General features: G+C 41.6%; 2 protein-coding genes across 2 annotated transcripts in view; one reads left to right on the top strand and one right to left on the bottom strand.

Annotated features, from left to right (window-relative positions):
* The window catches only part of LOC145447014 (alkaline ceramidase 2-like), a 454308-nt gene that overhangs the window by 124063 nt on the left and 306179 nt on the right, over positions 1-24066 (top strand). The window lies entirely within an intron of this gene.
* On the bottom strand, positions 2250-15448 carry LOC145446763 (high affinity choline transporter 1-like). The gene is made up of 8 exons (XM_080325117.1): positions 15215-15448; positions 15008-15156; positions 12073-12411; positions 11805-11939; positions 8704-8857; positions 4247-4473; positions 2715-2861; positions 2250-2611 (listed from the first exon to the last, which is right to left on the bottom strand). The coding sequence occupies exons 1-8, from the start codon at positions 15381-15383 to the stop codon at positions 2288-2290; spliced, it is 1644 nt and encodes a 547-aa protein (XP_080181243.1). The 5' UTR covers positions 15384-15448; the 3' UTR covers positions 2250-2287.

The following is a 24066-nucleotide window of genomic DNA, read 5'->3' on the forward strand; positions in this document are numbered from 1 at the left end:
CCGGCGTCCTGACGAAGTGCCGTTACGTTCCTGCCAACGGGTATACCCCCGGATATGTTTAATTCCTATTGAGGGGGCCTATACCTTTACAAACACACCTCACTCAACTCTACCGGTAAATCAGATTACGTGAACAGAGACAAGATGAAAATTGATAGCAATACATGCAACTCCCGATCATATTGACCGATTCAGTCATGAAACTAAAGAAATTTTTCGCGCTTCGCGCGTTTAGACGAGAAAAGCTGATTCACTCAACAGACACCCAATGCAGCAGACAATTAGCGGTAAACGGTGTACAGTTTTGAAATCTCGCCAGGGCAATAAAACTACTCCGAAATAGCCATTATGACTGTTTGGGTCCGTTTCATATCCGTAGTATTCGTGCGGCCCCGACCGTACTCTGAAATTCTAAATTTGGCCCTCACACCGAAAAAGTTTGGGAACCACTGTTATAGAGTGTCATTTTTAAAGGGTATATAGGAGTTTTTGGTAGCGGGGAATGAAGACTCTGAATGAATCTGAAGTGGGGAATCAAGACAAAAACGTTGGGAACCAGTGAACCACTGCTCTAGGCCCTAGGTAAGAAGTGTCTTAAAAGCATAGGAGTGGACCATGCTACAAGTAGGTAAACACGGAATGATAAGAGAATTCACAACGAAGCATTGCGTGTGTGACGTCATACTGACAGACATTGCATTAATATCTCATTTTAAAACCCGCTAGTGGGCGCTAATAAATGTCAGGATTTTGAGTCACAAAAATATGGTAACCCTATCCTACTTTCCATACGTCAAATGGATTGTATACCTCAGAAAATCGTTCGGTCAATGATCATATCGCAAATTGCGACTCAGACTCACCCATCCCGGTCGACATCTATTTGAAGACAAAAATAGATAGGCCCTATGTAGTGACAAGTTATGTCTCCATAGAAGTATCGGTCCATAAAATTTGGTCACCGAGATGCATGGTTCATTTCATAACGTATTGCCGCCCATATGACATGTTTCATAACAGTCAATATGGCTCAGAAAAAATGTTTATAACTACAGCATCGTAATCTGGCCTATAACTATCTTATCGTATTGAAGAATTCTAGCCGCACAGGGTGTGTTCACTTTTCGAATATGGAAAAATTGATATTTGACTTTTAGGCGTTAGACCGTTTATCGTCAACCACCGTTGAAATTGTCCGGACAAAATACATGGAATATATATATTCTCTCTTTTTACAAATTATAGTTGTATTTCTCGTTATGCTCGGTGTCGTTCGGAGAGATCTTCAAATTAATCTGATTTTTTTGGGACCGGGGCACATGCACGTGGATGTTCAAAACCAAGCGGACTATTGCATTTTCCTTCTCGAAGTGAAATAAATGCAAATGACATATTTACGATCTGCTATTTTTTTGGTTATATTTGCGCAAATCGTCAATACAGTGTCTGATTCCATGACATCATCTGAAATGGCGTATGGAGTAAACAAAAGTTAATAACCACTGTTCGAAATCAACACTATCATTTGCATCCCATGATGCGGCCAAATTCGGTTGTGTGGAAACCTTGTACCTCTTGGAATGTAACAGCACAAACGCACCTCTCTGTACCTTCCACAGGGCTCAGTTTCCAGCTGTTGTATTTATAACTGCTTCCCACAACTGTATACTTACTTAATTGAGTAGATATTAGCGTCGCTATTCTATTTCTACTTGAAGTAGTTTTAGGATGCTTTCAAAAGGACTACTTCTACTCCTACTTGGGTAGATTTCAGCGTCACTACTTCTACTTTCACTTGAGTAGCTTTCCAGACTACTTTGACCACATCTTGCCGCTACCACACTAGTTTTCCTTGTAATGAGCTTCTTTTGTGATTCCCAAATAATCCCGTGTGTAGGCCATATATTTTAAGTTCCGTCTTCGATGATTAGGCAACGTGCAGCGCTGACATGACATGACACAACGAAATTGGGGATATAATTGGTGCATCAGGGCTGTTTAAATGGATAATTAGAGTTAATAAGACAGCCAAGCAAACTTACCACCAATACATTAACTATTTTATCGGAGATGTAATTTTGCGCCATATCTCCCTGAATTTTATTTTGCCGAGCTACATGATAACTGAACTTGTGTTCGTTGATAGCGGTCTGGTGCGCAAGTTTTGAATTGACTATACTGAGTAGACCGCTGGCTACGGCGAGCATCCTGTATATATATAAAATTCCCCCATAAAAATAATAAGTAAGTTGCAGTTCATTTCCCATTTATCATTCCATCATGAAACTTAGAATTGCATGCTCGTTGATTTGAGTTCGGTTGCAGGATGGAAGGACTTTTCTTTCCTTTGCTTCACTTTTAGAACGTCAAAGCGACTTGGGAAATACTCGTTGATCAGCAGCCATTTCATGAAATAGGATATGGTAACTGTGGTGCAAAACGTCAGTGCCATTGCGAACGATTTCACCGGGAAGTTCCCGCCGCCCGGGTAGTTGAATGGAGAAGGTAAATCTAAAAGATATTCGCCCCCGCCAATCCTTAGAAGGATCCCGATCATAATCCCAAATATTGTTCCGTAAGCATTTGTGTCCAGACACAATGAACACACAAACTGTAAGTAAACAAAAGCACGATAGCAGCCGTTGATACGCTTACCAGATTAGGCATATACAGTACACGAGACGAGCCCGCTGTTACAACGTTAACGGACTTACTTGAGGCCATGTAAAAACATACACTAAGTCTGCGCAGAGAATGTATAGTATCATTATTGATTTGACTTTTATAGCAATAGTTGCTGCAGCGATGCCGAATACTACTATCGACAATCGTATTACCCACGTCACTTCCTGCTCGGATGCCTGTAACGAAATAAAGGAACAGTCAATGCTAATAATATCCATAGTCTTGACATTTCATTGCGTTGCAATATTTGTGGTATTTTGAATTGATTGAGTTAATAATAACATGATTAAGATTAACGGTATTAATAGAAATAGTCCTAAATCTATTAGAAATCTACGAGGGAATAACTGCTTTGAGAAATTTCACACTTGAAGTTGAGTTGGTGAGGACTTCAGTCCGCAATCAGGTATAATGGACAGACAGTGTTTTTTAGTCGGAATGGCATTGTCTCGATCATCTTCGGCAGTATCATTTTCAAGTATACACGCCCGACAAGATAGCATAATGGTGAAGCGTCGGGCTTCTTTATGGGCAGATCGTGGGTTCGATCCCCGGCTGGGTCTGACCAAAGACCTGATTAGTAACAATTGTTCCCTGCTTAGCGCTGGCTACTTTGATAGCATGGATGCACGTCGTACAAGGCTGTATATAGTGTATATGCCTAGGTACAGTCGTACAGATCGTGTTTATGTTCATCATGAGTCGGTGTATATGCCTCAAAAACACCACGGCGACGGACAAAAATAAATTTAGTTTTTTCCTTTCCTAAACGATTATTATGAATATGAGACATTCTACATATTATAGTATATCGATGTACTATGTGAAAATGTCATGGCGCACAATTTATCACGGTTTGTACTATTACGAACGGAATTAATACAGGGTCAACTATTCTCTATTACTGTAATATCATATCCTTTATTGTGATATTACGCGCATATTTTCGAACCGTGTATGGTGGGTAGTAGCATTTCTATCACATTTTAGTGTACTATATCTATCTATAATGTACATCAGTGGTTCCCAACATTTGCGAATCATCGCCGCCTTATCAAGCTCGACACAAGTTTTCGCCCCTCATCCCCCAATATTTACGGATCCGTAAAAAGCGGACATATATACGGGAACTTCATTCACCTAACTCTGATCGCTGGTGAATTGACCAACAAATGATCATTTTTCCGAGTAGGTGCGCTTGAAACCGGTTTGCGTGTCTTCTTTCCACCGAGCTGACCTTGTTTTAGTCAACTTTCGTATCATATACAGAATAAGCTATCTTCGCGTGTATTTATTGGCCGTGTTAATCAAATACATATCACAGGATGTTCTAACATTTTCGCCCCCATCACCCTTTGGTATTTTCGCCCCCTTGTTTCTCAAAATCGCACACTTGGGGTGGGGTGGGGGGATATCGCCCACGTTGGGAACGACTGATGTGCTACATTTTACACGGTGATCGGTTATTACGAAGAAGCTATGTTTTCTATCGACGTATATCATTCATCAATATACTAGGCTACTTATGCTACTACTACTAAGAGTTGACAGTGTTTTCAACCTTTGGTCGTAAAACCGCATTATATACATTCCTCCCGAAGACAGAGCCAACCGCCAGACCAGCCGCGTCTGCTGATGACATCACAGCCGCCGTGACCGCACTAACCCCCAGCACACCGACAGCAGTTGGAGTGAGGTAGCGGATAACTATCGGCAGAGTCTGGATTGTGTTCCCCAAATCCGCTGGGGATACACCGGTGCCGTTAAGATAGTCGGTTAATGTCCAGTCTGAAAGAAAACGGGGACTTAATAGCTCAAGATGATTGCGAAATATACATAAACGAGGAATGCTGCGAACGACTGAAACCGCCGAGTTCATGTGAACCTAAATGTGTTCGACTTATAATAAATGTATTTTTGCAATTATTGTTTAGGATGTTCCAGGGTCATGAGCAGAATACCTCCCCCAGACACTGCTCCATTGATTTGATACCATCTTTCAATTTTTTTAAACTCCTTCTTTAACCATTAGCTATCATAGCCAGAATGTGTGGAGACAAGTGTAGGCTACCTATTTGATGCGGGTGTGATCAGACTAGTTGACTTCCAAGGTCGCATCGATCATTCCTATGTGACACCAAATACTGTGCAGCATAGGCGCCGACTTTTATTTTTGCATGGGGTGGCGGCCGGCGCGTAGCCAGGGGGTGTCGAAACCCCCTCCTTTTGAAACACAAAACCCCTTCCTTTTGAAATGACCATTCTGACGCTAATATCCAGTTGCAATTCAACAAGCCGTGTTATCAGTGTTACGCGGGGCCAATTCGCGAGATTATTCTGTGCACGCATATCGCATCACACAGTCTAACGCAGTGGTTCCCAACGTGGGCGATATCGCACCCAGGGGGCGATTTGGCGGTCTAGGGGGGCGAAAATAACGAGGGGGCGATAGGGGGCGAAAACGGACGAAGGGGCGATATAGGGGGCGAAAACAGCGAAGGGGGCGATAGGGGGGCGATGGCGCGTTAAAACGGCTATATTGGAGTCGGGACCGTAACTACCGCACCCCAAACCCCCCAATTGGGGGTGGGGGCCCGAAATCGAAGGAAGCCCATAATTATTTCGTGAATTAACATGAATGATAGAGAATTTTTTTCGAAATTCATGCGCTGGGCGCGATTTAATATTTTCATGTATCTTGATGTTGGGTTCCCCGTCACCCAACAAAAATACGCATGATTTATGGAAATTGTAGACTTCGGCGTCGGCCATTACTGAGCCACGACGCACCAAAACATATGAAGTTGGAGGCCATGTAACATGCGACTCCGAGAAGTGTGCCAGAACGATCAGCAGCGAGAAGACCTTGGCCGAAAAGGAATGCCCTTGTGCTGACCGAAAACTTCGATATATATACAATACATATATGTTTAATTGTCTATAGGCGCCTCAATGGCTGGCGTCGAATGTTCCTGTCCTGGCGACCCCCTACAGGACAAATGCCATCCCGCAAATAAAAAATGATTTGCCAGTAAAGAAATACCAATATGAAATCATGTGCGTCTTTTAGTTAGTTACGTTTTGACGATTTCCATATCTTCTGACATAGCAGATATAGGAGGTCACGAAAGTGCATCATGTAAAGAAGTCAATATAACAACGATTCCGGCCGAAGATGTTTAATTATTATTTAGGGGTCCTACCTTTTCCAACATACCACATCGACCATATTGACCGATTCAAACATGAATTTATAAAAATTTGTCGCGCTCCGCGCGTTTAGGCGGAATATCGTGGCTCACCAAACAGTACATGAAATAGGGTATAGCTGATATGTAGCGACAAAAAGCCCACTGGCTGAGGGGGGTCTGGGATTTGATTGATCACCCTATGGGACCAAAGACCAGCGTTTGTTTTCGGGCGGGGGGAGGGGGGTGTTCTGACGAAGTGCTGTTTTTCGGTTCCCAATATTTGGGGGGCGATGATCGGTGTGGAGATTCAAAAGGGGGCGATGAGTCGAAAAAGGTTGGGAACCACTGGTCTAACGCAACGCGATCTCCCGCTGAGATGATTGCGAAAGTAGGTCATTGATTGTCGCGCACTCTGCTTTCGTCGCTGGACTGAGCAATAACACGGCGCGACAATTCAGGAACACGAAAGACAGGCAAGAATGATGATTACAAACGCGCGCGGCCAATCAGTAATTATCCCTTACCGCCAACGCTATGGATTTGGATTTTTACTTAGTATTAAGTAGCTCACATCGCGACAATTGGTTGCTGATTAAAACATCGATTATGACTGCATTGATGCATTTCCCGATTTACGTTCGCAAAGCATAATTGGAATTATGGGCACTGGAATAAATTCCAACTAGCAGGCACACACAATAAAACACTGTTCAACTTTGCGCTACGAGAATATTTATCACAAAAAATGGTTCACAAAATATTTTAAGCGCGGCTTGCGGCCCTCAACGATGGAAATAATGCACTTTAATTTGTAGAAGGTGAACGTATATTTGGTCGTCAAATCGCGATAGGAGATGGTGTTTCTCAGAGCGCGCGATGAAATCTACGTTTCTAGTGATGAGGTCGAATTTGTACATCTAATAAGGATCGTCAGTTTGCTGAAATCAGCATCAGTACGTTGCGCGAAATACTTAGTAGTGATCAATTTTATCGGACTGTACATGTACAATCGGCCAGCAAGGTTGCGCTGATAACGAAATCGCAGACATGCCGCAAATCTTCAATAATTACAATTACAGGGTGCGCTAGTCATACCTAAATACCCAGATTCGGCAATGACAAAGAGCACAATTTGTTCCGACGCGGGCATAAGTTTTAATCAAAAAACGATACACAAACACTAACAATATTACACTCAGAGATTGTTACTGTTTGGCGAAAGTGATTCTGCAGACGGTAGTAGGCCTGCATGCGGGGGCGCTAAATCATACCACCGCCGATAGTACCAATGAGACATCGATGACCCATTTCGCATACAAATGATTCTCGCTAATTTTCAGTACGAAGCATCGATAATACGAATTAGTGAATTGGCATTTCAAAAAGACTGAAATTTCTAGTTTTAAATGAGAAACTCACTGGCTACGCACCTAGGGTTTTAATACCGACAACGCGCTGGTTATTCAGCCCGGGACCTACGACAGACGCAAGTCCCGATCAGGCAGTCGAATTTGGTCGTGAAATGGTGCGATTTAAATTATCCAGGTGATATTGCTGCAAGAGCATTATGGCTGCACAAGCCGCAACCTTATCAATGGAAATAAAAATCCCGATGGTTTGAAATTCGATCCGCGACATAGTTGTGCCCGATAGAGTCCGTCCAGCAATGAAGTTTATTGGAACTAAAAAGGTTCCCGCTCAAAATAATCGAATAACTTCATAATTTCCGCCACCGAGAATCTCTTGTTGCATCAATATTTGACGACATAATTCAACGCCGTGCACTGCACAATGCACAGTGTTAATAACAGATCAAACACTGATAAGTGTCTTCGAGGGATTACGAATGTGTAAAGCAGACAAGAATTAGTAGCCTAGAGATGATAGCAAACGAGAAAGCGCGCCTCTAACCATTAATTCCTCAACTTGCGTATGGCACAATGGAGTTCCGAGTCTGACATCGCGACAATTCTTTGCAATTGAATATGCGCACTTAGTGCAGGAATGACTTTCAATTCGCAGGCATACACAAACACACTGTCCTATTTCGCGGTCCAATTAAAAAGGCTATCAAGAAACTAACTCAAGAATTATTTTGTAAACGAATATGCGTGCAAATACAAATTAATTGAGAGAAGTATAACGTGAATTCGCTCGTCCGGTAGAGAGATCTGGTGTTTCTCAGAGCACGCGTGTCGAAATCGACGTCGTAAACGAGTTCGCGTCGATTGTATGATTACTAATCACGGATTACAATTTATTTGGCCGTTAAACACTGGTTTAAGCTGCGTATACAATTAGTCGCGCGCGTATCGGTTAATAGGAAATAGTTGGCATTTACGCGATAATCACAGACTCGCTAATTGACAGCACAGACGGCGGGCGTTTAAGCATTTTGTATGGGGTGGCCGCCACCCCATAATTATGTCATGGGGTGGCTGCGCCACCCCACCACCCCGTAACTCGGCGCCTATGCTGTGCAGTATGCATGTGCACTTTCTGTGCCACCATTATTGCTGACTGTTGTTATGTATTTCGGTTGGATAGAATAGAAAGGCCCACTCTCTCTCTCTATATATATATATCCGCAGTCAGTACCGTGGAGTAATAGCTTTTGATTGATACAAATTTCATAATACACTCGCTGCGAGCAGTGCAATTTAGTTGTGTCCACACCACTGTAGGACGCTATGATTTAACCAAAGGTGCAGAATTTGGGCGCACTGTTTCGATGGGATCATTGAGATGTATCTATAGAAATATGTATCACGATCCGCGATAAGAACAAGAGCCTTCGGTTCGCATCGCCTTCAAATGATAAACTCACTGGTTGATGACGCAACTGCTCCAATTAGTACTGGAGGAATCAGGAGTAGGATGGAAAAGATTGTCCCGAGAACGCTCATTATCTTCGCGTTCGATGTTGTGTCTATCGCCAGAAGACGTTGAAATACAACTTGCATAGGCACCGCACCAAGTAGCTTTATGAGACGAAATGAATATATTAAGACTGCTGTTATAAAAAGCTACAAGAGCATCTTGCTTTAAACTATTGGCCTATCTATGCATGTCACCTATGTCACGGAGTTTGTGAGCGTATGATACCAAAATCCTCCTATTTTTGGTATTGCTAGCTCATTGTGGACGGAATACAGAACCTTCGGATGATTCACAGAGATATATAGAGATTAAGCCAGCCCCTTACCACGGAATTTAGAATGGCGTTTTAATGAAATTAACTCCCACCTTAAGCGGTGTCTTACAAAAGCCTAGAACAGGGCAGTGTCGGGATCAAGTCACTACCTTCGAGTCACTAGTCATCTCGAGTCATTGCACATTTTGACTCGAGTCAAGTCAAGTCAATCGATTTTCTAAGGTGACTCGATCCAAGTCAAGTCACACGTTTTTTGAAGGTGACTCGAGTCAAGTCAAGTCAAGTCACGAGTCAAGTCAAATTGAATTTTCTGAGTGGGAGTGATGATTAAAAGTCATTACTTTTGCTCGCTGCGTGAAGAACATATTATTTGGCCATTTATCTTTAATCAAATAACGAAAATAAAGTTGAATACATGCATAAAGGCGTCGCATCACTAACGCACAGTTATAGAACTGCTAATAAAATACGTTAGTAACTGTATTGCTACATGCTACAGTCTGTTATTATCATCCAAAATTGAGGATCGAATACGAAGCCTCGAGCAGTTGAAAGAAGTTGATATCGTACAATACATAACCCTTACCCACTCATCTATTAATCCGTGAGAGCATAGACACACAAAGTATATTCGCTCGATCTAAATCATACAAGAAGGTTGGTAAAGGTGAGCCCTACGCAACGTAAGCACTGAGTCGTCTAAGAAACAGAGATACGTTGCTATTAGATTAATCTACTACTACTATACGACAACGTGAGCTGTGATCATTTCGTTTGCGGTCAATTTATTTGTGATGAAGCAATGAACGATCAGTGAAACGTACTTTCAGTGAATGACTGGTTGCTCTCACAAGTGACACCGGTGTATCGTGAACAATCCGAACATACACAAGATACAGAGATTTAATCGACACCGTTTACTCGGTGACTTAAAATTGACTCGTGAATTTTGCTTCGAGTCACATTTCTGAAGCGACGAGTCAAGTCAAGTCATTTTGGTAAAGTGACTCGAGGCAGTCAGGTCATACGAAAAAGTTTACTCGAGTCATCCCAACACTGGAACAGGGGCATTCAACCATTGGGTCATGGCCGATGGCCATGGACCATAGTCAAAATCAACCCAAATGTAGTCACCACAACAACACTTTGGTTGGGTCGCATTGCAAAAGAAGATATCGTGCCAACTATCTCGCAACGAGAAGCAGCGGAGCTCGCAGTCACGCCACCATTGAACGTTATCAATTCAACTGGCGGGAAATGTGATGGGAATAGTTAGAATTTCCATTTGCTGCAGCTTCATTACGGTGGATTTCTGAGGAAAACGGCTGCGACCAAAAATTCCCGATTTTATCTTTATTTTGAGACCAGTGCCCATTTAAAGTCGCATTCAAAGTAGTTGGACATGGACACCTTCGCTAACGTCTCGATGTTGATGATTAATGTTAAAAAGGACGGTGAAAAACACAATGTTGATGTCTGGCGATTTTTCATCGACCATTCCAAGAGAAGTACAAAGGCTGTATTTCTACACGATAAAAATATAACGTTGTCAATTCATAGAGCACATTGAGTTTACCTGAAAGAACATTTTGAAAGCTATTCAGTACAATGCTTGCAAATGGTGCAGTTATTACCGAACAAGTCAATCAATTTCACCAGGACATTCCGGCTATGGAAACTAGCTACCAAGGTTTTTTGGAATGAAGGGATGGTCAGAGAGAGGTGGGATCTGGTACAGTGAGCTTCCACAAAATACTGTAATGGCAGATCGATGGCGAACCTACGGGGTCGTCATCTCGGCTGATTTGAGGGAATATTTTTATGAAGATGAAGATTAATTCTTCTCGCTTCGTGCTGAATTGACAATATACCGTCGATATGTCATGTATTTAAAAGAAAATCATTTCCTAAACATTTTCAGGTGTCATAAACATTTCTGTATTTTTTCAACTTTTTTAATCCTTTTTTCGGAAAATAAAAATTTTGGGATATCTTAAAATGTGATGTGCTAGAAGAGGTTTAGGGCAGTTTCGAAATCAGCGTATAAAATCCCCTTAAAATCACATACTCACGATCTCGGTTGAAAAATAAGTGAAATTTTGTCGACCAGTGTTAATTTCCATACGTAATTCTATCGTTGTAGTAATTTAATTAATATAAGTCTCGTCTTTTCACTTGCGGGTATATAACGCGCCTGTCGGGAATTTAAGTCGGGTATTTTCGATGACGCTGAATTAATTGTGAATCCTGCTCTATACTCGCCAATTTTGAATAATACATTTGTTCAGTGATTAACATTGGAGCGTCAGGCAGTTGAATTACGCCAATTTTACGTCAGGGTATATCAAGATTAGATAGGCTTCTGCGCCTGGAAACCGTCAATCAGAACCGCACAGAAACAAGAAACCACAAACCAAATGAGGAGAGAACAAAGTGGTTGAGATCTTTATCCTCTCTCCCCCTATCCTAGACTTATTTCAGTAAGATGGTCATTTTTAGTTATTTGTTATTGTATTTTTTGCGAATGAGGATGTACCATATTAAAACCAATACTAAATCGCGCCAGGCGTGAAGAAAAATATACAAGTAGCGTAAATTTGACCCAAAACATGTTATTGTTTATTTTATCTCCCACCAAGCCGTCACAATTCCGGACATTTAAGCATATTTTAGGATTTCCTCCCGGGAGCAGTTTGAACACTGAAATTCCGGACATGGCTGGGAAAATCCGGACGTATGGCAACCCATCGTGTATATGTCGTCTACAAACTCACCGTTGATAAGGCAGTGTCAACGTACGAGCCAGCGGTATTGGGATCCCATGTACCAGACCACCCGCCCTCGCGCGAAAATGATTCGCTTATGCTTGAAACGGCCTCGTTAGAAATCGCGAAGGGCGTGGCGATCACCTGAACGAACCAACTGTTGATTAACGCACAATTTTAACGCGTAGTAATTTTCGTATTGTGAAGCGTAAACTATGTTGCTAATGCCACTCAAAACCTAATTGACGAATATTTCAACCATGCTTTATTTACTGACCAACCCAGCCACCATAAACCCAAGCTCAATGACATCAGTGTACGCTACTGCGTAGAATCCACCCAACAACGTATAAATGGTTACGACTGCGGCAGACGAAACGATCGATGCTTCTCGCGATAGACCCACAACAACCTCGATGGTGCCACCTGCGAATAATATGGAAATACCTGACACGGTTGGTACTTGAAAGGACTTATTAGGTCTATAATACTTGCCGAGAGCGTTGAGTATTGCTCCTGTGTAGACAATATTTTGAAATATCTCTATGAAAACGTACAGGACCGTAAGTTTTTCTCCCAGTGAGTCGCAGATGGGATCGAAGACAGTCAGGTAATTCTGAAACAATTCGATATTATATTTTGATTTGGCGATCAGATCATACCACAACTGTAACGCAATAAGCGCAGGACTTCTAAAAGACATGGTAATTGTAGAAAAACCTCCTTCGCATAAGTAGCTCAAAATTATCTAATCCCGCTTGCTTTTCAGCAGTGTTCGAGTCACGAGTCATCTCGAGTCATTGCGCATTTTGACTCGAGCCAAGTCAAGTCAATTGATTTTCGAAGGTGACTCGATTCAAATCAAGTCACTCGATTTTTGGAGTTGACTCGAGTCAAGTCGAGGTTTGAATTGAATTGAGTTTTCGAAGTATGAGATGATTCAAAGTCTCAACATTTTGCTACATAAGTAACAGACTGATTAATTTGCCATTTATCTTGACTCAAATAACGAATATAAAGTTAAATATACATGCAAAAAGATGTTGTATCGCTCACGGACGAGTAAAACTGCAAATAAAATACGCGAGTAACTGTACAGTGTACAGCTACACGCTACAGTCAGTAATTATCAGCCAAAATATAGGACAGAATACGAAGCCTCGAGAAGTTAAAACAAATTGATATGGTACAATAGCCTGCACTACGCATCAACACATCAGTACGAATATATATGCACCGACTCTATTTGTTCAATTTAAATCATGAAAGAGGGTTGTTAAAGATGAGTAGTGAGCACTGCACAACTTACACATTGAGTCGTCAAAGAAACAGAGACACATTGCTTTTACATTAATCTTCTACTTCGACAACGTAAGCTGTGATCGTTTAGTTTAGGCTCCGAGTCAAGTCAAGTCATTTTTGAAACGTGACTCGAGTCAAGTCAAGTCATACGAAAAAGTTTACTCGAGTCTGACTTGAGTCAACACTCAACTGATCCAACACTGCTTTTCAGCACCTGAAACTACAATTATAATCAGTTAGCTATTTTAGTGACATGCCCAGACTGCAATCTAATGAACAGATAAGACGGTGTTGAAACGAATTGAAATACTCCTTTTATTCAGACACACGCATTGGCCTAGAGATGTGGTCGGGTACATTTGTTCTTTGGCCATTGTCTCTCGACCAATCAGCGTTAAGTTTACGGCCGTTTAATAATTCACAAAGAGCCACACAACGCTTTCAATCAAATCTTAGTCACAATTGAGGAATTTTGACGCCACGCCGACACGAAATCAAAGTTTGCTACATAGGATTCGTCGTGTGTGAGTCACATTTACTCCGTAAACATTGATATGATGTTAAAACACGCACACTAATGAAGCCGTTCGCCCCACATTTGAGCATGTGACACACAATGAAGAACGTCAGTTGAGCACGGGACCGGGGTCGGTGACCTTTTGCAATCTACATATTTTAAATTTCATCTCGACGAGAGCCATAATTTGAGGCAACTAGGATGTATATTTCAAGGTAGAACCAGCAGTTGTAGACAACCGTCACAGCCGTTCTGTCGCTAAACTGTTGCTATCAGAAGAGGGTAACAACTTCCTTATATGTAGGCCTACTTGCTGGATCGAGAGAGTACTGTGATTCGAACGAATATATTAAAAAACCAGCAGGGCACAATACTTTTCAAAACGCATCCTCAAACAGCTCAGTCGCATATGAAGCCCCCTTTTCCCTTACTTACTGCACGCATGATTATTCTTGCTACGTGGAGGTCAGATGTCATGCCGCTACACAATAGTAAACTTGCAAATCTACTTTTTATTCTTCAGTAACACGCTTCTTACAATTTAGCTGCACTTCAAGGAATCCGTGCAGCAAGCGCGAGGGTAGCCATATGTAATCGCCCGGCTCCTGGACCATAATCACTCCGCAATCTCCGGTGACATGACCAGTTGACCACTGGCCAGTGACCAGTCACGCGGAGACCGGAGAGCGTAGCGTGCTGACTGCTGATATAGAAAGAGGAAGTGAATTGTAAGAGGTTTGGCTTGTCTTTGTGTAAAGTTGTTGCTGTGTTGGTGTTAGATCTTGGACTGGACTGGAGCGTTTGAGCGCCTGCTTTTGTTGCAATATACCCGCCGTATCTGCAATATGTATCTGGGTCTAGTGCTTCTTGGGGGATAGTAGCCATCCTCTTCTGACATATGGACAGAAATGACCAAACGGCTACACGCACCTCAATTGTTCTAATGGCATCCCCGTACGGTTCAATGAAACCTGGATTATTTATAACTTCAGCAACGAGGTGTGTTGCTAACTGATATCATTTGCTGTACTTTGCTATCCAATTCTCAAATTCGTCTGCGGTAACAACGGCTGTATTAGGTGCCTGCAAGCTATACAATAATCTGGAATCTGGAAGGAAGTTCATTTCGCACGGATGATCAGGAAGGCAGTGTGGAAATGACAGGCACCGAATTGCCGGTGCCGAATAGCCCCATCCAGCAGGTTTTGCATCTGAAGACCTACAAATCTATAGTGACATTCAAATCGTGCGATGTAAAATTTCAAGTTCAATTAACCCGCCTGAAAATATTCTACTTTATGTGATATAAAAGAATTTCGGGCTTCGTTGCCCATGTATATTTACTAACATATTCGTATAGCCTACTATACATTGTCTCGTGTATTTAAAATACCTTTCGTCGCATTTTGCCAGTGAAAAAACAACCCGATATCATCAAACTACATCCAAACGATACCGGTGCGACGCACCAGATCAAACCGACTCCCGGCGTGTAGACAGATTCAGCAGTACCGTTCAAGGCGCCTCCACCTATCCACGTTGCTAAAGCAGATCGGATATAGTTTCAAAATCTCATCATCTTCTAATTGTAAAGTTTTACCAGTCATTGTGCATATTCCTACTCCTAATCCGATGTCTTTTGCTCCGACAATCATGTTTTCTGCAGGCTTTTGACTCTGCCGATTGCGAGTAATTCTGGCCGCCCATATACCGGCAACCGCGATTATTATATAGAAAAGTATAATTGATATCAGCATAACGACGTCCATATTATTGAGTACAGATTTTTAACTTCACTTAGACGCTATATGGCCCTAGAGAAATAAACGCATCGGACTTATAATCACAATAGGCCCAATACTCTCTCAAAAGTGACATATGATGCCACAAGGTACAATTACTAATGCATATTCAACGCCGGCAACAGTGAATCTTATCGCATAGTTAGGATCCGTCGTCCGCCACGACGATGCCCGCATGTCTTAATGTCCGTGTTCTATTGGTAAGCTATCGCACATGGACACTATATCATTCTCTAGTCTTCAGTCAGGTAGGTTTGAATGGCATTCCAGCGAAGTTGCTTTGGTATGGATCAACATTCTGCAGCGAGCTATCAAAGGCAACTCAGAGCCAGAGAAAGATCTCATCTACCGGCATGTCCTGCATGTTGCGTGAACCGTATTTACTGGTTATTGACAGTATCGCTGCATAGCAATTTTGAGCCTATTTCTAGCCTTCCCGTATATTTTGCACCACAAACCTTGACGGTGTTTTCAATAACATACGCTTATGGCTTATATGATTTGTAGCTTGAGCCTCTCTGCTGATGGCTCTGGGGTTTTCATGATGCTGTCGTTACACCCATATGGAGCAAACGCCAATATTGTTTGAAATATATATGCGCGATAATTATTACGACTAATAACTTCCTTGGTTCTCATTAAAATGGGGGCGTCTTTTTTATTCCAAGAATATATCTGTTGAAATGCCTATTTAATAACCCCAACCATAGTGTTAACGGTTTCCGGGCTCATTACTTTGCCTGCTAACTTTATTATGTGAATGTAGTTTGAAGCAGGTTTCCCTCATTCATACGAATATGTGCCATTCTGTAAGATTCGGATCCGTGTTCAGCTTAAAGCGGCATTTCGTTTTGAATATGATGTGGTCTCGAACAGAACATAAAATCAGGAAATAATATGGCTGCAGCCATTTTATTCAGGAAGTTGAATAATTTATAAAATTATACACTTTGCTATTACGGTTGCATTTAAAACAAACATGTTTAAAACAAGGCCCTTGTTTAAAACATGTTTCTTATTGTTTGTTTGTTTTTGGGTTTTAATGCCATTACGTCGCGAATTTTCAATTGTAACGTCATAGTGGATTGACATTGACAATTGAAAATATAGGGTAAATATAGCTCCTTTGACGAAATATCCGCACTATTGCTGTTGAAACGACTATTTTGAGGTTTCCAACCATCCCATATCGATATCCGTCCGCTCTATCGGGTGGTGATTGTCCATAGGCTCATACAACATGTTTTTTGGAAAGTATTTACACAATTATGGCATAATTTTACAATTAAAAAAAAAACGTAATTATTTTAAAAGCCCTTGTTCTAAACGCCGTTTGTTTTAAATGCAACCCTAGTTGCAATCCGACCACATAATAAATCTATGCGATGTTGCGGCAGTATAGGGACTGTAGACCAGGGCGACCAACCATTTCTGCAAACATGCCACATGCAATTTACGAACCCATTGCGTGGGTCACGTGAATGTTGATGACCCTTTTCAGCCGTCCAATCTGCCAAGTCAAATTAGGTCAACACGCCCACACACGCACGCAGCACGTACATATGCTTTGTGCGGATACGCCCGTCTTGACAATCATTAATCAGGGCAATTAGGCCCGATCAGTAGTCGAATTGTCCGTGGTGTACGTAGGAGAGGTTGGGGTTCTAAATCGGATTCCAGACTTTTTTGAATGCCTCTTCAATCTCCAATATTTAGAAGCTCATTTGTATAATGAAGCAATTGGTATCACGATGTTGCGTTTCGACCGAACAATACGATGAAACTTTCCATTGTGAAGCCCCGCATTTCTGAACTGGTATCCGAATAAAAACAACAGAAGTCACTCTGATTTGCAATAAATATTCATCATGTTTTCGTATTATGTGAAAATCAAATTTCAATGGTTTTGTTCTTTCAACACTCTGCTGATGCAAAGTTCCTTTTGTGCGCCAGTAACCTGCTTTAATGTATCAAATGTCTATTTGGATGTACATTGGCGTACATTTCTGTTTGTATGGCTCATCGAAAATTTGTGGTTCCGCGAAGGCTTCAGATTAGCGGAAGTGTTCCGCGGGTTTGAAAAAGTTAAAAACCACAGATTTATGTCTAAGCCGTGCTAAGCGCGAAATTTTGTTAACAGTTAATAAATTATTTCAGTCTATAATATTTTCACTTGCATATATCGTGGGTAGCCTCTGTAAACCGCAGGGCTCAATTTGCAAGGACGCACAAAAAAACTCTGGTGCCGTCAAGACCCAAATTTAGACTCTGTACTGTACTGTAATAATCATAGACCGGCGAAACCGATGCCGTTTCCAGCTTTGGACAAGCTGTTAGTAAGATTCCTTGCCTGATAAAAACATATAATATTTGACACGCGAGTGGTAATATTTTGAAATTTGGCATGCTACACACGTGGGACGAATCTTTTCGAATTTACTAATATAGCATCAATTCATTAGCGTTAAGTTCACGCGTAAATGCTAGGGATGGTGTGAACCTCTGAAAGGTTCAGGTTCATGTGAACGCGAACCTTTTTGAAAGGTTCTGTGTGAACGTGAACCTCATGACGCCACGTGGCGTCATATTGCTAATTCCAGCCCTATATTTGAATGAAGTGATAGCCTATATTATTGTACACGATACATAGCGACGACTTGGGCCACATAATGGCACAATGCTGAAGTACATATTGACTTTTTATTCGTCGCTAAACGTATCAACTGAGGTAATCAAATGATATAATAATCGCATAAATCAATATCTTCCGTCGTTTTGCCGACAATTTCGACGAGGACTTGCCAGGAAATATAATCTTACGGCTTAGCGGTCCGCAGGCCAGGCCGGAAAATGTATTCGGCGTCTGAGTATTGCTACACGGATATTGAACAGAGTGTAAATCGGGCTTCTATACTTGCTACCGCTATTACTCCACTAACAAGTTATACAACAATAGCCAACACCCCAATCGCACGGATTTCGTTTTTATGATACAGTAAACATATGAAGACAGGATTGACCACGTACGCTTGCTAGATTTTTACATCAGAAAACGATATCAATTGAATAAGCATCATTCGCTATCTACATGTAGTGTATTTCGCTCTTGATGTTGTGCGATTGACGGTCAAGCTCACAGCAGAGAGTCACTAAATATTCAAAACGGAAAGCTGGATACTTCGAGCAAATTTTTGTTAGAAAGCAAGTAAAATGTTTGAAATTATCAAGGTGTTGATTGTTTATGCTGCCAGTGCCATGCCATAGAGTAGTCCGCAGTTGAAATGCAATACATTTGAACCAAATCATAGTTATAATGAAGTGAAAATTGCAATATATATATGAAAAAGGTTCCCAGTGCAGAACCTACCAAGGTTCTGTTGTGAACGCGAACCTCAAAAATTCACACACAGAACGCGAACGTGAACCTCACGTTCACACCATCCCTAGTAAATGCCGATTATACAATCTCCTCGTGTTGACGAACTTATGCGTATGATAAGCTTGTCAACGAGTCCGGAAGTTCTGTCAATTAGCGAGTCCCTGATCTCTTGTGAACAATTGAAAACGCGCGCTTATCAACGCGTATTACGTATAGCCGCGCCGACGATTTGCGCAAGTCAAAATTTCCGAGTTTTTATGGAATATATTCTATGATGGCACCGATTTCATGTTGTTCAAACCTTGCTTATATTTTATAACTCAAGCCTTGACATACATCTTCTGATGGTTATAATTAAGTATTAACGAAAATCAATTAAGCATGTAGGCCTACGGGCCGCACTTTTGCTGACAAGCGATGTCATTCAGTTTCGCGATGTCAATGTTGAATCACAATCGTTAATCAGCATACACTTAACGGTATTGTCTCCGAGCCATCGAGAGATAGGAGCCAAAGCATACTAGGCCGGAGAAGCGATAGTTAAGCCAGCGATGATACCTTTTGTACCTGGCCTATTGCAGATGCAATTGTGTAGGCTAGGGGTGGGCAAACTACGGCCCGTGACATTATTTTGTGCGACCAGTGAAGGCATCGAGAAAGTTGATAAAAATATTGATAAATATTTCATTGTTGGCGCAATAGCCCGCGCCCGAAGCCAACGTAACGTATTTTGAAACATTTTAGTTGCTAAACATCAAAGAAAATCAAAACGGAAATGACTTATTGGTTCGGTTCACAACTGTGATTTTAGATTAGAACTCCAATTTTTAATGCTGTACTTGCAAATAACGGTACAATGGAATAATATATTGATATTGAAATGAACCCGAATATTTTTGGCTGACACTTGTCCGGGATAATCGTCAGAAACTATAAGAGATAACTCTTGAAAAGAGGCTACAATTAAAGTCTTAAAGTCTTCGAGTTTAATAAACATACTGCTACAATGGATGTTGTATAGAAAGCTATATTCAAGTTCTGTACCACGAACCAGCTATATAAGAGAATTGGAAAGAACATTGTATATCAACAATCTTATCACAAAATTTGACGATATAATATACAATGTCAGCCGAAAATTCTAGTTCATTTCATTATGAATATACTATTCAATTGAATATTGAAGTTCCGTGCCTCCAAGAAGCTGCTTAAATAGCGGTTCATAAGTGTGTTGCAGATTCGTTCTCTATGCGCAGTTAGATGCAAATCATTCATAACTTCGGTTTCATTCATATTAATATGTCCAAATCAATACAAAAATCGAAAAGTTTTGTTGCTGCAATTTGAAACACCATTGATTCCGACCATCCTAATTACAGGCACAATTTATCATATGAGGTGCAAAATAAATGAACCGAATTAATCAAATGTTTGAACAACAGTAAATTATGTCGTGTATGTCGTCCTCACAAAGGTACGCGAAGAGGCCAGTTTAACACGGTAAGCCTTTTACAAAAGCGTATTTACAGGTGATATGCTGATAATGACGCTGTCAGCATTTTGCGTTTAGAAGTTGACCAAACGCAGAATCAGCATATATCTGCGAGTCGATCGTTGCTCCCATATTCAAATTTCCATTCTTTCTTAAGAATCGGCACAACCTACTTTCGTCCCTAATTTTGACGAATTAATTGAGGATGGCGAGCTTATAATCTCGTTAATGTTTCTGACACATGTGCCTTTTGCCCTCATCAAAACAACTATAAATGGTTTGTGTATTGTCTCCATGTCTTCGGTTACTATATGATTACGATTTAATCAAATAAAAGCGTGTGTTCTCGCTTATAATTCCGCTTATACTCCAATGCGGCCCGCGAAGGGATTTAGATGTTGCATGCGGCCCGCGACATGAAAAGTTTTCCCACCCCTGGTGTAGGCCAGCGATGATATCGTGCGCACCAGGCAAAGCAGGTTCGAATGTGCAATTGTGCAGGCCATCGATGGTTTGGGGCGCACCGGGCCTATTGCAGATGCGATTCTTCAAGCCAGCGGAACTAGGCTTGTTGGATTGGAGACGCGATAAATCAGGCCAGCGACGATTGCCGTAGCGCGACAATCAATGACCTAATTTCGCGATCATCTCAGCGGGAGACCTTCGTCGCGTTACATTGCGCACAGACAAATCTCACTAATTCGCAACAAGCTTCTCGCTAATTGGGCGTGGCCACGCGCAACTATGGTGATACGACAAACTGAATAATAACTGAATAGTAGCGTCAGAATAGTCATTTCAAAAGGACGACTTTTGCGTTTCAAAAATGGGTTCGAACCCCTGCTTGTATGTAGGTGAGAGCGAGGCAATTCTGTTGTTGAGCAGAGGGTAGGCCTATATTAGGGTTGCCATACGTCCAGAATTTCCAGGACATGTCTGGAATATCATTGTAAAACTGCGTCCGGGGGGAAATTCTAAAATATGCCTAAATGTCCGGAATTTTGACGGCTTGAAGTAGGCTCATTTTTTTCGTAAATCAACATAAACAATATTGCTGTGGGTTGTGGGTTTGAGTCCGACCGAGGTCGATTCCAAAATTTCTACCTAAGTGTTGGAGGTTTATCTAGGCTCCTCTCCGCCATCTCATCCGCGTAAGCGGTGCATTACAAAAAGCCTAGAAGTGGGCCGTGCTACAAGTCAGCAGATACGGAATCAAAAATAAAGAATATCGGCCTGGTGTAAATGACCACAGTAGTCGACAAACACCATGAATACTACAAACAACAAGAACAATGATATTGATGGGGACCACGTGACGTCCTCGCAAAAATACAATTAAAAAAATAACCATCAGTTACTGAAATAAGTCTAATTGTAATCGCAATTATAAGATAACGGTATATTCCTAGAGTTGGTCAATGCCGTTTGGATGCTAGTCAACAGTTGTTCCAAACCTGCGGGTCGTTTGCCTTTATTCTGGGGATTGCGAAATGTTGGATGCTATCAGCTTCCAAAAAAGGCCGTGAGTAAGTCTGGGTAAGCTGAACTTTTTTAGTAATCAGCCTATGAATTTTTGAGCTGAACCACGGAACATTTTCAAAGTAGAAATGAGGTCGTGACCATAAAAGAGTTGAAACCACCGGATGTGTATCCTGTTAGTGCGTTTTAATATAACATATGAAAGAACAAATATTATTGACAGAATTCATTCACAAAGTTTAATAACGAGATGCATATATAGTGAGTCCCCAAGAAGTTGCATCGATTACCCTATTGTGGGCCCACTTTTTTGGGCGGAACGGGGCTGAAAAAATGTTGTTTCGGACCTGGTTGCAACACACAACCAGAAAACCGCGCCGACCTGACAGTATAACAGGGCTGTCAAACACACGACAGCTGGACCGGATAAGGTCCACCAGACGATTTCATCCGTCCCGCAAAGAAAGCTGTTGCAGACCCGCAAGCAATCACCAGAGCTCACATTAGAGATGGCCGAATTCAGAACCTGTGTTACACTTCACTCCTGCATACAGTCGATAGGCGAAGCTTTGCTAGTGTGACGTCATATTGACTGACAAGTTTTTCATACCCGATTGTAAAACCCGCTAGTGGGCGCTATAGAGTGTGTGGAATTTGAGTCACAAAAATATGGTAACCCTAGCCTATATTATACGTTGTACATTATGTACAATCAACAACGAAGACTGTTTCATAAAATGCGCCGCTTGCTTCTGTCTTCTATTCTCCAACTTGAAATGAAAGACACCGAAAATAGCTCAGTAACGTAGCTATGCTATCCAGCTAGGTGCCCAGCATCCATGGATAGCATAAAGGAGAAAAAACGGGGGTGCAAACTAGGTGTCCTTACGGTCGAATCGCATCTCCGTCGACAAAGCAGGCGAAAAAGAATATCATCTCTCTCTCTCTCTCAATTTTCATTCAATTTCGTTCAACGTGTCGAAGCAGTGCCGACGTTCGCTTCCATCAATCTCTTTTGAATATGTAAATCCGACACCAACTCAAGTCTGTGCGCCTCCGTGCAAAATAAATAATGATGCCTTAAGGCACACTCTCTCAGCATAGTGTAGACCACCAGGTTTCAGTGGTATATATATCCTTTCCATTATCAGCCAGTACGGTAGAGCGCGTTCGTGCTGTTATTTTATGACCTCAAAGAGAAAGTTGACTCCATTCCAAATATCGCTAAAATGCTCCAACAGAAATAAAAAGAGAAACTTCTTTGGTGAGACGCGCACGATTCCCAATTGCATTTATTCACGGGGGCTAATAATCCCTCTGCTGGTCGCATTTGTACCGCGGGACTAAAATTGCAAGGACAGGTACATCCGGTGTGATCTTTGGCTAGGATAGTTCTAGGATCGCACTTCGTGATGGCTGAAACTTAATATGCCTTGGTGTGTCTTTTTTGCGGTGAACCGCTGGTGTCCAATTGTCCCGCAACCACAGGCAGCACACAACAATACAGTTAGATTCAATTCTGTACATCATGCGTGTTTTTATTTAGACCTAATTTTCATGTTCCTTTATGGGAAGCCGCGTATTACTCAACAATTATAATATCTATAGTGAGTAGTGACACTATGTATCGCGCGAAGTGCGAGGAAAATTTTCAAGTTGAATACATCTGCCCAATATTATTCCACGTTATGTTAATTTAGGGATATTTTTGAAAAATTGGTTGGGGGGGTGTTTGGCCACCTTCTGACTACGCCTAAGAATCGGAAATGTTATCCGAGGATGCCCAAATGTCCTACTTTCTGGCAATTTGTCCACCTTTATAGCTTTGAGAGCCAGGCGATTGTACACAAAGACAACAACAAAAATCCCATAAATGACGCGAAATCGGGATAACAACGGCAAGGTTGACTAAACAAGGTAAAAGAGCGGGGCTTTCTGGGGTCAAGTGGGAAAAATTACCAATAATATTTACCGTAATTTTTTTTTAATTGCCCTCCGTTATCATCCGATATTATATCTACCGTAACCTGTAAAAAGTATCCTCTTTTTCGTATCTCAAGTCATGGTAGCACTAATATAGCAGACAGGAGGTCACGAAATAACAACATGTGATGAATATTTTGAATTAATAATTACGTGCCCTAAATTTCCCAATACAACGCCTCAGCTCAGCTCGGCTGTGTAACAAGTTGTCGAAAACGTTTATCGGAACGGGGAGTATGGGGGTCCCCCAGAAGTTCGGTTTACCAACGTTTGGGGGGAAGGGGCTGACGAAGTGCTGTTTTGGACCTGATCATATC

The sequence above is a fragment of the Botryllus schlosseri genome, chromosome 9 (assembly GCF_051294905.1).
Source record: "Botryllus schlosseri isolate E-star chromosome 9, Bs_hap1, whole genome shotgun sequence".
In the NCBI taxonomy this organism is placed as follows: domain Eukaryota; kingdom Metazoa; phylum Chordata; class Ascidiacea; order Stolidobranchia; family Styelidae; genus Botryllus; species Botryllus schlosseri.